Raw genomic sequence first — 18,070 nt, forward strand, 5'->3', positions numbered from 1 at the left:
CAACAAGTACCTCAGTTTTGTGCCTGTAGAGTACAGACACCGTTTCTTTCCCTATAGATTTTAGTTAGGGTTTTTTGTTGTTTTCTTTGGTTTTCTGAGGTACTGTACTTAGTCCCTGTAAACAGGTGACAAGTACAACTAGAGTGGGGTTAGATTACTGATAGAAGCTATTCGTTAGACTCTTAATCTCCAGGATACGGTACTGGCGGAAACTTCAACAGCCTTTTTCAAAAGGCAGAAAAGACAAGTGGCTGTCTTCCCTTCCTATTCACATTTTGCCGATATTTTTAAATTGCCTCTATTTTCCTATCAGGTATTTCTTCGTCCAATCCTTGCTGGAGCTTGGGTTCTTAAGGACCGTGGATGACTGGTTTGCACAAGTGGTGGCTGGAATGCAGTCTGACGACCTATTGGAGGCTATTCAATTGGCGGAACACATTTCTGAAGCTTTGACTTATGTAGGTGAAGCCTTGCTGCATGACGTTTCGAGGTCTCCAGAGGGATCACTGGTGGTAGGGGCTCAGTTACTATAGTTCAAGGAAGTGTGGCTCCTGTCGAAACCAGATCAGTGGGAGACGTGGGTCATCTCCCGAGGATATATCTAATGGCCCATACACACTATGCAATATCGTTCACAATCTGAACGATATTGTTAAGTCCTAAATGATATTGCATAATTTGTATGCATGATCTGACGTGCGCGCTCCCGCGGGTTGCATGCGATATTGTGTGGTTTTGAACTCAAGTGATGACACTGTTTCTAGACATCGTTTGACATTGTTTGTATTGTGTACACACGATCCGATCTGATATCTTATACAATATCATACGATATTGTATCGTATGGGATCGCACAATGTGTACATAGCATTAGACCTCAAGGAACCAGTCCCACACCGATTTTTCGCCACTCCTCTCCCAAGCAATCCTTCCAGACGGCAAGCTCTCCTTCAAGCGACGGCCAAGCTTTTGCACAACGGATTGATTTTTCCAGTTCCCAACCACCAAAAAGGTCAAGGCTTTTACTCTGGTCTTTTTCTCGTAAACAAACCGGTCTGTTCGTTTCAGCCCATTTTAAATCTCAAATCATTAAATCCATATCTCTCTGTCCAGAAATTCAAAATGGAATCCATTCATTCCATTATCGCGTCCATGGAACCGGAGGAATATTTGGCTTCCATAGACATTAAACTGTAAAGGATGCATACCTACATGTTCCCATTTGGACAGGTCACCAATATCCTCTGAGATTTGCAGTCGGCCCTTGGCACTTTCAGTTTCAGGCTCTCCCGTTCAGACTCTCCACGGCCCCTCGGGTGTTTTACAAAAATCATGGGCCATGTCGTGTCGGTACTGAGGTGTCAGGGAGTCAACATTACTCCTTACTTGGACGATCTACTAATTAAGGCTCCATCAGAGACTGTTCTACACTTATTGCTCACAATAGACACCCTGCAGTCTTTCGGGTGGATAATAAATTTTCCAAAATGTCACTGCTTCCTTCTCAGAAGATGGTGTTTATAGGACTGTTATTCGACACTTGGAGTCAGAATGAAAGCGTTTCTTCCTCAGGAAAATATTCGGGACCTACGGTCCAGAATTCGATCACTGTTACAATCACCGATAGTCTCAGTTCTCAGATGCATTCAGGTGTTAGGAAAAATGGTAGCATCCTTCGTGGCAGTGGCATATGCCAGATTTTATGCCCGATCCCTTCAAGCTCAACTTCTCAGCTGTTGGACTCTGATGGGACCTCACCTGGAATCACAATTGTTGCAGTTGTCTGTACAGACTTGTCAATCTCTCCACTGGTTTCTTCACAGCCACAATCTGACCAGGGGAGCTCCGTTCACAATTTAGTATTCGATGTTACTCACCACAGACGCCAGTCTCGCATGTTGGGGAACGGTGTTTCAAACCCATCACTTTTTCAGGGACTCTGGAGCAGTCAGGTATGTAAGTTACAGATCAACATTTTGGAATTGAGAGCGATCTGGTATTCTCTCATTCAAATACAGACCATGGTCCAGGGTCATCCAGTGCTTATTCAGTCCGACAACGCCACGGCGGTGGCTTACATAAACAGACAAGGCGGAACTCGAAGCTGTCACGCCATGAAAGAAGTCTCTCATATTCTCAGGTGGGCGAAGCATTGGGTTCTGGCCATCTCCGCGATTCACATTCTGGGAGTCGAAAATTGGGAAGCCGATTTCTTAAGCCGTCACACAGTTCACCCGGGAGAGTGGGAGCTGCACCAGGAGGTGTTTCTTGCTCTAGTGTCTCTGTGGGGCATGCCCGACATAGATCTGATGGCGTCTCATCTCAACAAAAAGATCCCTCAATATGGGTCGCGTACACAGGATCCTCCAGGCAACACTCATCGATGCTTTGACAGCTCCATGGCAGTTTCACCTAGGATATGTGTTTCCACGGATTCCTCTAATTCCACGTCTACTTCAACGAATCTGCCGAGAAGGCCTGCCAGTCATTCCTGTGGTTTCGGATTGGCCGCGTCGCCAGTGGTACACACTTCTGCGCGACATACCTCCTATCTCTGCGACCAGATCTTCTTCAAGGACCGTGTCGCCACCCAGATTTAAGTCGTTTGGCTTTGACGGCATGGTTCTTGAATCCAGCATTTTAAGAGCAAAAGGTTTGTCTCGTCCAGTCGTGAACACAATGCACCAAGCTAGGAAATCAGGGACTTCTGGAATTTATCACAGGGTGTGGCGTATTTACATTGCTTGTTGTGAGAAACGCAGATTCACACCAGATCTATTTAGTCTACCTCGGCTGTTGTCTTTCCTTCAGGATGGTCTCGCCAAAGGCCTACGACTTTCCTCCCTTAAAGGGCAGGTTTCCGCTTTGTCAGTGCTTTTTCAGAAACGATTGGCTCTCATTCCAGAGGTCCAGACATTCCTTCAAGGGAGTACTTAGAATTCAATTGCCATATGTTCCCCCGGTTCCGCCATGGGACTTAAATTTGGTTCTCACGGCTCTCCGTTTGAACCATTGGAATCTGTGAACTTAAGGTTCCTCACACTCAAGGTTGTTTTCCTTTTGGCTATTGCTTCGGCCAGACGTGTTTCGGAGTTGGCGGCCCTTTCTTGCAGGCGGCCTTTGTTGGTTTTTCATGATGATCGAGTGGTTTTGCGTACGAAGCCTTCGTTTCTTCCAAAGGTGGTGTCGGCTTTCCACCTAAACCAGGACATTGTACTTCTGGCGTTTACTCCATCTTCCTCTGGAGAGAATAACCATTTGGTCTTATGGGACGTGGTTAGGGCTTTACTCATTTTTGTCTCGTACCAAATCTATTAGTCGTACGGATACATTGTTGGTTTTGATTGACGCACCCAAGCGGGGTTGGCCGGCCTCTAAAAACACGGTGGCTCGTTGGGTGACTTCGGCTATTCGACAGGCATATGTATCTTTTAATGTTGCTGTTCCTGAACAAATAAGGGCTCATTCGACTAGAGCTGTTGGAGCCTCTTGGGCTGATCGCGGATGTGTATCTGTTGAGCAGTTGTGTAGAGCAGCGACCTGGTCGACCGTGCATACCTTTCATAAAGTTTAATCGGTTTCATACTTTTGGTTTGGAGACTGCCTCTGTTGGGCGTCAGATTTTACAGACTGCTATGCCGTCTGTGTCTCCCTCCTCTAATTAGCTTGCTTTGGGAAATCCCAGCAGTAAGTGTGCAACGTCCCCCAGATGGATGACAGAGAAATAGGGATTTTTGCTTACTTACTGTAAAATCTTTCTCTGATTCCATCTGGGGGACGCTGCGATCCCTCCCGTGTATTTGTCTGGTTTATTGGTTCTGTTTTGTCTCTTTCGGTTTGGCTAAACGTTAACTGAGGTACTTGTTGGTCAGGCTGGAGATGGGAGGGGTTGGAAGGGGGAGGAGTTGGTTTTCTATAGGTTCTGTGCCAAACTCCTTACCCACACACTCTAACCCAGCAGTAAGTGTGCAGCGTCCCCAAGATGGAATCAGAGAGAGATTTTCCAGTAAGTAAACAAAAATCTCTATATCCAGCTCAAGCTTTTTCTAACTAGAACAGTCTTAACACATGGTGGTCATACAGTATCTAATCTATTGTAATATTTATATACAGTACCAGGCAAAAGTTTGGACACGCCACCTCATTCAGTTGAATAAGAAGGTGTCCGAACTTTTGACTGGCACTGTGTGTGTGTGTGTGTGTTTTAAAGGGACAGTGTTTCATGTGTTTGGTATTTTTTGTCTTCTGTTTCTATGTAGGAAGAACTGTTCAGCATTTATTGAGCTGACATTGGGTCCCCAGAAAGACAAGCTTATCGTCACCCAAAGCAATTTGCATCATACCCACATGGCAGAAGAGACCAATGACGCCCCTCCGGAGAAGAAGTACAAGCCATCACCTGCAGTGGGATTACCAGTACAAGTTGCAAACAACATCTCTAAGAAGTTTCTGGAGCCAAGTGACTTAAAGAGACTCCTTCGTTTTCGCTCTGGCGCGTTTGAAGACCGCACTCAAGTCCTTGGAGAGCTGCAATCTCTCTTCTTTTCCGACCCCGCAGCAAAGGTCAAACTGGTATTTGTCGAAGGCAAGCTACATGTGAAGCACATTTTTCTAATGACCTCGGCCATGAGAGACGTCCTCCAAAATTTTCCCGAGTATCTCTTTATTGATGTTTTGTTAGAGTTTAGTCAAAGTTTTGCTTTGTACACCACCTACTGCAAGGCAAAGGGAGAAGTAGAGTGGACGCCTTGCGCTTATTGCATTGCCAGGAAAGGTGTGGATGACGCCTTTGATTTTTTTACGGGCTTGCTTGCTGAGATTGTCCCCACACTAAGCGGCAAGGTCAAACTTGTGACAGTCAATCCTGATATCCAGCAGCCGATTAACCTGAGTTCCCATTTTCCACATGCTAACCTGAGGTACTGTATGCATTTGGTTCTAAACTTGTTCTACTGCCGAATCTCCCTCCTGGATACTACGGTTGAAGCCCAGATTAAAACCTTTCTCCATATCCTTTCCCAGACCTGCTCACTGAAGGTCTATGAGCGATATTTGAATGACCTAAAAGCTATCTGTCCTGAAGACATATTTCAATATTATTACGACACGTGGCATCCACGCAGAAAAATGTGGGTTAAAAAGGATAATAGGACTGAGGAGTCTGAAAGAAATCTATTTCAAATGGTATCTTTGAATCACGCAAACCTCAAGGCGAAAGTCGGCTATATGTCGTCGTTGCATCAATGCCTCAGTGCGATACTTGACGGCAATGGGAAATCCTCTGCCGCTGCTGATGTCCAGCTACAGAATGCCGACATCGCAGCAGAGTGTGACTATGAGAAATCTATTTTACCGACATCAGACCAACAGGTAATTCCAAACAAGTCCTCCTTTTATCTTGTGGATTAATTAAAGCTTTAATGTAGTAATCAAGTGCATGCCAGAGATCTTAAGAATCTCAAGGTATGCAATCGTCATGACAACGTTTATAACGTTGACATGGTCTGAAAGATACGTCGATATTGTGAATGTCAACACATGATTTTAGGTCTGGGTTAGGCTTAGGTTTACATTTTAAATCCCATTGTCGACATTCTGGTAGTGCTGCCAACCTCACCACACTCCTTTGCTCCTGCTAGATAGATACAGCAGTAGGGAGGACTGTTTCACAAAGCTAATATGGTTGTGATGAATGCAGAGAGATAAAAGGATTTTTAATGGAGAAGATGACTTTAATCAACTCCATCCTGTTTTTTATTATCGTATTATAGATAAAGGAAATACTTTATTTAACCGTTATTTTAAATACTGGGTCGATCAGCTGCGATCAAAGCTCTCACGCCTGCGAGTTAGCATGGCAACAGACGCACTTTACGGAAGTTTGAACTTTTTACACAAGACTGCTCGCCTGGGCTTGTGAGATGCTGTTCCGTCCCTGGCGTTTAACAACCGTTGCAACAGCAACTCGCACCCTTCGCCCGCGATTGGATTGCCCCTATGGTATCTCTGTGCTTTGTTTGATTTTTTTTAAAGTAAATAAAATGTGATAGATGTACAGCTTCAGTTTTTAATGCTCCATAATATCAAAATATGATAGATTGCAGAACTGCCTGAAACAGGGCGCAAAGGGTTCTTTTGGAACAGGCATTATAAATGAAACCGAACTTGCTCATAAAAGTAATGAGCGGGGTCTTATTCTTAGACCAATAACGCCAGTTTGATTTGGTCAGCCAGTTAGATAATAGATTCATACCGTTTTGCTAGTGCTCCTGTCCAGTGTGAAATTTATAATTGTGAGAATTGCAAACACACCAGCAAATAACACGTGCAGAAAACTCTTGTAGTCGTAGAAGGCCATGATTCTCCAGTGGCCTCTGTTGAGCTCCATAGTGAGTTTGTGAAGGAAGTGACCATGGTGACTTCTTCTGTCTGTGTACAGGGCTGCTTATATACGGTTCTGTGCCCAGACGTTTCACAAGAACTGTAGTCAGAGACTACAGTTAACAACCAGATAGTCAGATCGTGTCTACTCTACCTAAGCACTGCACATCTGGAAACGTATTGCACACCCCTTGAATGTATACAATATCACAATAAATAATTATATATTTGCACAAAGATCAGTATGCAGGTAATAGTAGTCCAGGATGCATCCTTTTCACACTGCAGATCCCTTTGTTAGCTATATCTCAAATCCAGATCTGTTGGTATGAAGAAAAAAAGCAGGGGGCGCACAATGGTGCAGCGTATTTTTAAAAGCTCAAATTTTATTTAATAAGTAAAAGAAATACTCACATAGGATGTTGTGATGTACTAAAATATCACAACCAGTGGACTGGTTGAGAAGCCGAAGTAGTGATGTCACAGGTCCGGAATCGTGGCTTGCAACACAGAAGGACGCCAGTGGTGTTGGCTTAAACAATAGAACCGGAGGATTCATTTATCTTTGAGTGCAGGTTGTGATGTTTTACTACATCACAACATCCTATGTGAGTGTGCTTCACCTTCATTAAAATTTGTAATTTTAAAAACATACTGCACCATTGTGCGTGTAATTTCTTATATATTTCCCATGTCATTCATCCATTCATTAGCTTTGTGAGACCCACTTACTCTTTGTCCAGATTTCCTATGTACTGGGATATCCTCTGACTACACCAATGCAGCCTGGTGTTGAGGTGGCAGATGTCCATGGTAGATTTCTTCTATAAAATGTCCTAACAAAACATACTTTCCCTATTAGAGGTTTGGTGCTCCCTTAATATTAAGTGCAGGTAATATTAGGTGAATGACATGATGTGTAAGTGCGGGTAAGATCGGGTGAAAGACATGATGTGTAAGAGTAGGTGAATGACATGATGTGTAAGAGTGGGTGAATGACATGATGTGTAAGAGTGGGTGAATGACATGATGTATAAGAGTAGGTGAATGACATGATGTGCAAGTGCGGGTGAATGACGTGATGTGCAAGTGCGGGTAAGATCGGGTGAAAGACATGGTGTAAGAGTAGGTGAATGACATGATGTGTAAGAGTGGGTGAATGACATGATGTGCAAGTGCGGGTGAATGACGTGATGTGCAAGTGCGGGTGAATGACGTGATGTGCAAGTGCGGGTGAATGACGTGATGTGCAAGTGCGGGTGAATGACGTGTTGTGCAAGTGCGGGTGAATGACGTGATGTGCAAGTGCGGGTGAATGACGTGATGTGCAAGTGCGGGTGAATGACGTGATGTGCAAGTGCGGGTGAATGACGTGATGTGCGGGTGAATGACGTGATGTGCAAGTGCGGGTGAATGACGTGATGTGCAAGTGCGGGTGAATGACGTGATGTGCAAGTGCGGGTGAATGACGTGATGTGCAAGTGCGGGTGAATGACGTGATGTGCAAGTGCGGGTGAATGACGTGATGTGTAAGTGCGGGCGAATGACGTGATGTGTAAGAGTGGGTGAATGACGTGATGTGTAAGTGCGGGTAAGATCAGGTGAATTATATAATGCATAAATGCTGACACTGTTGTTTTCTAATTAATTAGCTAATATAACTTTATTTGTGTTATGCTAAATAGGTCTGTGAGCTTCCTGAGCTGAAGACAGAGAATGAAGACCCTATATATGAAATTACTTCCTCAGAAAATACTACGTATGAGGTACGATGAGCTGCATTTACTAACCATATCACATAAATCTGTAGTTAAGATTATTATTTATAATAAATATGTTAAATCCAGCAATGAGTTATTGCAATAGACGACACACGAGGAACAAATTGTTATTCTATAAGGACATAGGAGATGGCAGCATGATTCTGTACTTCTAGCATTTCAGTGGCCTAGTGTTAGGAGAAAGAAATTGGCATAGAAACCACCAAGCCATTTCCAATATTTGCTTTGTATTGTCATTTGTGTGAACAGGTAAATATTTGTACATACCTTCGTGCACACTAACATATATATCTTATGAAGCCATATCTAAAGGGGGGTACTCACAGAGCGATCGCTGCTTAAAATCTAAGCAATCTGACTAGTTTGTTTAGATTTTAAGCAGTGATCTGTCCGTGTGTACCCCTCACAGCAATAGCGATGCGCAGCCCCGCGCATCGCTATCGCTGGTGCTAGATTGGACTGCACGCAGGCCAATTTAGCGGGTGAAATGAGCGCCCCCGTCTACCCCCGCACGCTCAGCACCCATCTCTCCCCACATCTGCCAGTGAGTACTGACCTATAGATTCAGAACGCCAGGGTAATTTTGAGTGTGTGTGGTTCCTGCATGCCGTTGCTTGGCTGACTGTAGACATTTCCTGCATATCTACAGTAGGAAACATTCAGTCAGTATGCCGTTTTCTGGTCACAGTGACTCGTTACAGTTATTTATTTAACTAGGTGATCCATCGCGCCCTACAGGCGCTCTTCACTCTGTCGGAAGGGGCTACGCCCCTGTAACCTCTGTACATCCTTAATGTAGCGTGTGCAGGGGTGACTGCGTATGGGGGAAGGGTGTCTGTGGATGTTGCGGGTGGAGGGGGTGGTGAGGATGGAAGAGGGGTTCGGGAGGTGGTGGGGGAGTGGGGGCAGTGGATGTGGGAGGGGGTGAGGTAGGGGCGGGGGAGTGGGAGGAGGTGGGTAGGTGCTACGGCTGGGGTAGCGTTGGAGGGGGTGGGGGATGGGCAGGTGCAGGGCTGTTTCACATGTAGGAGGGGTTCCGGAGGCGTTGCGGGTGGGGCAGGGGCAGGTGTGCCACCGGTGGTGTTGGGGTCCGGTGGTGCGGGGGATGGGTGAGGTGCTGGGGCTGCGTGGGTAGGGGAGGTGCGGTGGATGGTGGAGGGGTTCCGGAGGCGCTGCGGGTGGTGTCGGGGGCGGTTGTGGGTGGGATGGAGGTATGTGTAGTGTATATGTTATACAGAGGCAGCATACAGTAGTACATATACAGTATAAGATAGTGGGGAGGTGAGTTACGCTGTATGTGACGGGTGATGCGGCTTTGCAGCCACTCCAGCCTCTGGATGATGCGCAGGGTGTCCCCCTTGTCCTCAGGCTCAATCCGCCTGCTACTGCTGCTGCCCCCGCTCCAATGTTCGCACATAGCGGCCGGTTATGTATTTGTTGCTTTAGGCCACGTAGAGTAGGCAGAGGTTGTTCGTGAGTAAAAGTATACTGGCGCCGTCTGAGTTACAAATAATGAACGGAAGGGAGTTTTCATAAAAAAATAATTCAGAAATTTATTACAGAATAAACTAAAAAAAGTTAAACCTAAATATGTTGATGCTAGTAAAAGCTTCAGAGCGGTGGAATTAAAAAGATTGAGAGTCTCTCAAGTAATCAAGTAGGACAACTTCTATCCCCATTAAGGCATATGATGCTTAATTCTGACTAGGGCTCGTTCCTCCAAAATGTCCTCAATGCAATTAAATTGTGGATATTACCCGGTTTCTTAGTACACAGTCCCCTTGGTTCTCAATTGCAGGCCAAGATCCAATAGCAGCAGGGGTGTCGGTCCAGGGTGTCCAGATGGTAGGCACTTGTGAGGATCCTGTGGGAGTGTATGAGTCCAATTGTTGTCAGATGAATGAATGACAGTGGATGGGATGCCAGTGGTCAGGGAATGAAGGCTCGACGCGTATCGCTGGTCTTGGTTGCTGCCAGCTTCCTCAGGAGCATATATATAGAGGTTGTTCGTGATACCGCTCAGGACCACGCAGGGGCAGAGGAGCGGTTTGGTTTGCGTGCTACAGAGCATCCCGAGCTTCCTCCATATAGCTGGGACGGGGGGTGAGTCCGGGTACCGGGAGGGGCTCAGTGTCAGGGGACGCACAGTGAACTTACCGAACTCTTCGCTGCTGCGGGACCCAGCAGGAGTCAATCATTCCGCTGCTAGCTGCACGGGCGGCCAATCACTGCGCGGCCATCTGTCCAATGGCGGGGAGCAGGGCTTGGACGGAGCCTTAACCTACTGCCGTTGCTGCTGTCTCCTGCGCTCACTGTGTGTATGTATGTATGTGTGTGTGTGTGTGTATATATATATATATATATATATATATGTGTATATATATATATATATATATATATATATATATATATATGTATATATATATATAAAATATAATATAATACTAGTATTCTCCTATTATCTATATATACTAGTCTCCTATGTATTCTCCTATATATTAGGGCAGATCTGTGACTTGACTCCGCCCAGAATTGTGACTCCACCCAGCGTTAGCAAATGAGTCACAAAGTCACAGACCTTGGCTAATAGGAGATACTATTAGTCTTTTTGCTCCTTCTAATACTGTACATCACCTTTTTTAACACAAAGTGGCCAAAAAAGTGTGTTTTTCCTAAAAATGCAACAAAGCGAACTAAAAAGAAAGCAGGTTTTTTTTGTGTGTTTTGAAATTCTGTTTTCTAAGCACCTTCAGCATCAATACACCATGTACAGAGTTGATGTGCTCAGTGGAAAGAGGCATATGCCACATGAACTTTGAGTTTAGCAGATAGTGGCGTGTGCCTGTTTTTCACCAGCAGGAAAATACAAATCCCTGGTATTATAGAAGACATATCTAGGTGAAAGGGGCCCATGTAATTTTGTGCCATGTACCTCTTTTCTACTGAGCCTCTCCATTGTAAGCAACGGAATTGTTCTGCTAATTGCTTTTTGACCTCTTCAATATTTTTTAAGTTGCACTCAGCACAGAGAGATTGGTCATTTATAAAGGGATTGAGAGAAATCTTGTACACGTTATCCACCCAAACATTTGTTTAAAAAAAAAAAAAAACCTCAGAGAAATCACCTGCAAGCTTGTCACCCATACACCCGGCAGAAGAAATTCATGTTATCTAGTACTCAGTACTGCAGCCTTCATGTCCAGTTTCTCTCCTCTGTCTGTACTACAGCCCTGCTGTCCTGTCTCTCTCCTCTGTCATTACTACAGCTCTCGCATCCAGTCTCTCTCCTCTGTCTGTACTACAGCCCTGCTGTCCTGTCTCTCTCCTCTGTCATTACTACAGCTCTCGCATCCAGTCTCTCTCCTCTGTCTGTACTGCAGCTCTCACATCCAGTCTCTCTCCTCTGTCATACTGCAGCTCTCTCATCCAGTCTCTCTCCTCTGTCATACTGCAGCTCTCTCATCCAGTCTCTCTCCTCTGTCATACTGCAGCTCTCACATCCAGTCTCTCTCCTCTGTCATACTGCAGCTCTCACATCCAGTCTCTCTCCTCTGTCACTACTGCAGCTCTCACATCCAGTCTCTCTCCTCTGTCTGTACTGCAGCTCTCACATCCAGTCTCTCTCCTCTGTCACTACTGCAGCTCTCTCATCCAGTCTCTCTCCTCTGTCACTACTGCAGCTCTCTCATCCAGTCTCTCTCCTCTGTCTGTACTGCAGCTCTCACAACCAGTCTCTCTCCTCTGTCATACTGCAGCTCTCTCATCCAGTCTCTCTCCTCTGTCATATTGTAGCCCTCACATCCAGTCTCTCTCCTCTGTCTGTACTGCAGCCCTCACATCCAGTCTCTCTCCTCTGTCATACTGCAGCTCTCTCATCCAGTCTCTCTCCTCTGTCATACTGCAGCTCTCACATCCAGTCTCTCTCCTCTGTCTGTACTGCAGCTCTCACATCCAGTCTCTCTCCTCTGTCTGTACTGCAGCTCTCACATCCAGTCTCTCTCCTCTGTCTGTACTGCAGCTCTCACATCCAGTCTCTCTCCTCTGTCTGTACTGCAGCTCTCACATCCAGTCTCTCTCCTCTGTCATACTGCAGCTCTCTCATCCAGTCTCTCTCCTCTGTCTGTACTGCAGCTCTCACATCCAGTCTCTCTCCTCTGTCATACTGCAGCTCTCACATCCAGTCTCTCTCCTCTGTCTGTACTGCAGCCCTCTCATCCAGTCTCTCTCCTCTGTCTGTACTGCAGCTCTCTCATCCAGTCTCTCTCCTCTGTCTGTACTGCAGCCCTCACATCCAGTCTCTCTTCTCTGTCATACTGCAGCCCTCACATCCAGTCTCTCTCCTCTGTCAGTACTGCAGCTCTCACATCCAGTCTCTCTCCTCTGTCTGTACTGCAGCTCTCACATCCAGTCTCTCTCCTCTGTCTGTACTGCAGCTCTCTCATCCAGTCTCTCTCCTCTGTCTGTACTGCAGCTCTCTCATCCAGTCTCTCTCCTCTGTCTGTACTGCAGCTCTCACATCCAGTCTCTCTTCTCTGTCATACTGCAGCTCTCTCATCCAGTCTCTCTCCTCTGTCTGTACTGCAGCCCTCTCATCCAGTCTCTCTCCTCTGTCTGTACTGCAGCTCTCTCATCCAGTCTCTCTCCTCTGTCTGTACTGCAGCCCTCACATCCAGTCTCTCTCCTCTGTCTGTACTGCAGCTCTCTCATCCAGTCTCTCTCCTCTGTCTGTACTGCAGCCCTCACATCCAGTCTCTCTCCTCTGTCTGTACTGCAGCTCTCTCATCCAGTCTCTCTCCTCTGTCTGTACTGCAGCCCTCTCATCCAGTCTCTCTCCTCTGTCTGTACTGCAGCTCTCTCATCCAGTCTCTCTCCTCTGTCTGTACTGCAGCTCTCACATCCAGTCTCTCTCCTCTGTCATACTGCAGCCCTCACATCCAGTCTCTCTTCTCTGTCATACTGCAGCTCTCACATCCAGTCTCTCTCCTCTGTCACTACTGCAGCTCTCACATCCAGTCTCTCTCCTCTGTCTGTACTGCAGCTCTCTCATCCAGTCTCTCTCCTCTGTCTGTACTGCAGCTCTCTCATCCAGTCTCTCTCCTCTGTCTGTACTGCAGCTCTCACATCCAGTCTCTCTCCTCTGTCATACTGCAGCTCTCACATCCAGTCTCTCTTCTCTGTCATACTGCAGCTCTCACATCCAGTCTCTCTCCTCTGTCACTACTGCAGCTCTCACATCCAGTCTCTCTCCTCTGTCTGTACTGCAGCTCTCTCATCCAGTCTCTCTCCTCTGTCTGTATTGCAGCTCTCACATCCAGTCTCTCTCCTCTGTCTGTATTGCAGCTCTCACATCCAGTCTCTCTCCTCTGTCTGTATTGCAGCTCTCACATCCAGTCTCTCTCCTCTGTCACTACTGCAGCTCTCTCGTCCAGTCTCTCTCCTCTGTCATACTGCAGCTCTCTCATCCAGTCTCTCTCCTCTGTCTGTACTGCAGCCCTCACATCCAGTCTCTCTTCTCTCAGTACTGCAGCCAGCGGGGTAAATATACTGAGAAACATGGTTGGCATCGCTGGGGTAGGCCAGAGTTTTTCAAGATCAAACACTCAAATTTACTAAGAATTATCTTTGACGAAATTGTGTTTTACGGTTATGTATGCATTCGTGTTTATTCGTGTGAGCGTTCATTTGTGTTTTATATATATATATAGCCCAGCCTGTGATCAGCTTGTTTGGAGAAGCCTGCTTATTTCAGTCTGATCTGTACAGTGCTTCTCGATGTGTAAAAGTAAAGAAATAGTTAATCAGAAGTAAAAAAAAAAAAGTGTGTGGTCCCCACAAGTATAACCAGCCCCGAGCTCTTTGAGCCGGCCCTGATTCTAAAAATACAAGGAAGAGGGGTGGGGGATGACTAGGGGTCCTCCATATTTTTAGAAAAGTACCTAGCTCCACTAGCAGGGGGTAATGCCACAGCCAGGGGATACACTTGACAGAGTCACTACATCCATAGCATTAATACACCCCCCCACCACCACCAAGTGGGGTCCGTCCCCATTAACGGGTTCCCCTTTCTCCGGTGTACCCCAGACCTGGACTGAGGTCCAGCCTATTTCCTGCCCCCCTGGGCTGTGCGTGCGAAGTAGATAGCTTTCAGTAAAAGTCAGGGAGGTGGGGGGGTCTTTAACACTTTCATTACTTTTACATAGAGAAGTGTTATACAGATCACACTGATCTATGCAGGCTTCTGCTAACGCTGCAGAGGGGAACGTCTATTTGAGAGCTGTGCTTTGTCCTGAGTTTGCTCTGTGTTTAAAAACACGATTCTCAGTACATTTCTGTTATATATTTTTTTCTGTTGAAAGTATTTCCGAGTTGGTTTGATGGTGTATTTATTTCTGTTTGCATATTTGGATGTGTTCTGCAATTTATATTGTCATTTAATCCCTTGTTTGCCTTTAGTAAATCTACCAGTTTGAAAAAAAATACTAAACATACCCTAGAATGCGATCTCGGGCAACCACGATTGTTAGTAGTCACCCCGTCCTGTCCAGCCTTTCCCCTATGTCCGTACTGCAGCCTACGTGTTGTGCTACACATGGCTAATACTGCAGGTAGCATTTAAAGGTGGGTGCACACTAGACGATGTGCTCTATGAGCGACATTGCCTACTGTTTGCCCCTCCCGGGCCGGGCGGTTGGCGGCAGTGCGTACCTACTGAGCAATATGACAGTCCAAATTGAGCTGCATGCACGGCTGACAGCGAGGGTCGTTAACGACCCGCGGAGCCACTTATCGCTTGGTGGCGGCATACACACTTGCCGTGGAAGTAAACAACGTCGCTCAGGAAGCGTGAAAATGAGCGTCATTGTTTACTTTCTTGGCAAGTGTGTATGCACCTTTAGTGTGTGTGTGTGTGTGTGTCTTTCAATTTATGAAAACTAAAGGTGTGTACACACAGTCAAAATCTTATGAAATGTTAGTGCATATCTCGAGGTGTAAGGCAGCTTGCGATACAGATTCGATCCCGATGCGCGCTCCCGTGGGGTCGGTATCGTAAGGCTAGATAGACTGTGCAGGCAGGTCAATCTTGACTATCTAGTGTACTATCTAGTATAAAGTATAGTCAAAATTGGCACTTAGTCAAAATCGTGCATACACAAAATCTCAAGCACAGATAGTACAGATTTGGACTATCTGTGCTAACTGGGCTCTGGGGGAGTTCAAGGGAAATAGAAAATCGGACATAGCAAGAATCTCACTGTGTGTGTACACACCTTAAGATACTAAGTAGACCAGTGCATTTGCAGAAGCAGGATGACCTGATGAGTACTTAGAAGAAATGAGTTGGGAAATAAACATGGTCTAAGCGTGTGTCAAAGTGAAACGCTATTTCCATACCTAGGATGTTCAGTCCAGTGTATCTGTGAGAAATCTCCAGATTATGTGTAAATAAACATTTATAGATTTTTACAGTTTGTAACAATTTGTAATCCGTCTTCTCTTCCATCTGTTGTGACAGAAGCAGGTGGAGCAGATGTGGTAACTTGTGACTCCTGTCCCCAGCTCGCCTGGCTGCATTTTCCTGGCCGCCTGAAGCATACTGAGTGCAGTTTTCATCTCTACGTTGGACATGTCCATTCACCAGATACAACGTTTTGGATTTACTATTAACTTTATATAAATCATTCTTTAGTCAATATTTTGGAAATGCATGTAAATATAGACAGTTTTCCACAGTCTGGTGTTGGCGTCTTTTTTGTGTATGTTTCATTCTGTCAATTTTCCTGATACTTAGTAAAAATACCAGGTTGATCTTTTTATTTTATTTTGGAGTATTTATAGTAAAGAAAATATCACAGAGCAGAGTATCCCAAACGCTAACATTACAGACCAGGTTTTAAGGATATCCCTGCTCTCACACAGGTGACTTAATTACTATCTAATCTAATTTGATTTAACCATCTGGACTCGATCATGGATATCCTTTAAAAGTGGAAAGAAAAGGTAGGCGCCTCACCTGCCATAGACTTTTTACTCCAGAGTTATCACTGTAAAAATGATTATAATAATACAAAGAAGATATCTATAATACATTCTTTGTATTTTTCAGATCATTTTTATAGTCAACGCTCTTGAGTATAACAGGAGATGCTCTGCCTCACCCTACTGCACGTCTCTGCCCCCTAATGTCTCACCCCAACCCGGTATCCATCCGGATTCTGCTGTCTGTCTTCTGACAGTTGGGGTCCTGACTACCAGGATTTTGACCACATCCTGGTCTAAAGGACTACGACAAGCAAGTGTACTTTTGCTACAATACTTTTATTTAACCATATACTTTTGCCATTCACTAAATATTGTAGTTTCACGTTGCGCAATACTTTTAAAAAGAAAGTGAGTATTTAACATTTGTGCAGTAAATGAACACTATACAGCAAGTGATCACTTTCACTGTCCCAGAGAGATCTGAGGAGCAGTTGTTTTACTCTTTGCCCTGAATTTTCGCACAGTACTGTATGTGGCGATGACCAATAACCGTTTTGCCCCAAGTTTTGATGGGTATACTTTATTTTTTATTTTTTTTATGCTGAATCCAAATAAGCAATGACATAAAATTTATTGTGGCACCATGTTTTTCTCTAACGTCCTAGTGGATGCTGGGACTCCGTCAGGACCATGGGGAATAGCGGGCTCCGCAGGAGACAGGGCACATCTAAATAAAGCTTTTAGGATCACATGGTGCGTACTGGCTCCTCCCCCTATGACCCTCCTCCAAGCCTCAGTTAGGTTTTTGTGCCCGTCCGAGAAGGGTGCAATCTAGGTGGCTCTCCTAAAGAGCTGCTTAGAAAAAGTTTTTTTTAGGTTTAAATCTCAGTGAATCCTGCTGGCAACAGGATCACTGCATCGAGGGACTTAGGGGAGAGATTTCCAACTCACCTGCATGCAGGATGGATTGGAGTCTTAGGCTACTGGACACTTAGCTCCAGAGGGAGTCGGAACACAGGTCCTCCTGGGGTTCGTCCCGGAGCCGCGCCGCCGATCCCCCTTACAGACGCTGAAGACGGAGGTCCGGAAAGCAGGCGGCAGAAGACTCCTCAGTCTTCATGAAGGTAGCGCACAGCACTGCAGCTGTGCGCCATTGTTGCTACACGTCTCACTGATTCAGTCACGGAGGGTGCAGGGCGCTGCTGGGGGCGCCCTGGGCAGCAATATTAAATACCTTTAGTGGCAAAATAAATACATCACATATAGCCATTAAGGCTATATGTATGTATTTAACCCAGGCCAGTTTTCTTAAAACCCGGGAGAAAAGCCCGCCGAAAAAGGGGCGGAGCTTATTCTCCTCGGCACTCAGCGCCATTTTCCTGCTCAGCTCCGCTGGTGAGGAAGGCTCCCAGGACTCTCCCCTGCACTGCACTACAGAAACAGGGTAACAAAGAGAAGGGGGGCATAATTTGGCGATATTGATATATTAAAAGCGCTTATATCAAAAACAACACCACCTAGGGTTGTTTATATACATTTATAGCGTTTTTGGTGTGTGCTGGCAAACTCTCCCTCTGTCTCCCCAAAGGGCTAAGAGGGTCCTGTCTTCGATTAGAGCATTCCCTGTGTGGCTGCTGTGTGTCGGTACATGTGTGTCGACATGTATGAGGACGATGTTGGTGTGGAGGCAGAGCAATTGCCGGTAATGGTGATGTCACCCCCTAGGGAGTCGACACCGGAATGGATGGCTTTAGTTATGGAATTACGTGATAATGTTAGCACATTACAAAAGTCAGTTGACGAAATGAGACGGCCGGAAAACCAGTTAGTACCGGCTCAGGCGTCTCAGACACCGTCAGGGGCTGTAAAACGTCCCTTACCTCAGTCAGTCGACACGGGTACCGACACAGATGAATCTAGTGTCGACG

General features: G+C 45.8%; 1 protein-coding gene across 4 annotated transcripts in view; it reads left to right on the forward strand.

Annotated features, from left to right (window-relative positions):
- The window catches only part of LOC134966143 (uncharacterized), a 72,924-nt gene extending 57,032 nt beyond the window's left edge, over positions 1-15,892 (forward strand). For 3 of the 4 annotated variants that reach the window (XM_063942668.1, XM_063942667.1, XM_063942669.1), the window contains 3 exons: positions 4,260-5,370; positions 8,067-8,147; positions 15,676-15,892. In XM_063942668.1, the coding sequence (XP_063798738.1) occupies positions 4,260-5,370; positions 8,067-8,147; positions 15,676-15,699 (1,216 nt within the window). In that variant the 3' untranslated portion in view covers positions 15,700-15,892. The remainder of the gene's footprint in view (positions 1-4,259; positions 5,371-8,066; positions 8,148-15,675) is intronic. The other variant, XM_063942670.1, reaches the window with a different exon arrangement.
- Positions 15,893-18,070: the final 2,178 nt, after the last annotated feature.

Source organism: Pseudophryne corroboree, chromosome 10, assembly GCF_028390025.1.
Source record: "Pseudophryne corroboree isolate aPseCor3 chromosome 10, aPseCor3.hap2, whole genome shotgun sequence".
NCBI classification, from domain to species: Eukaryota; Metazoa; Chordata; class Amphibia; order Anura; family Myobatrachidae; genus Pseudophryne; species Pseudophryne corroboree.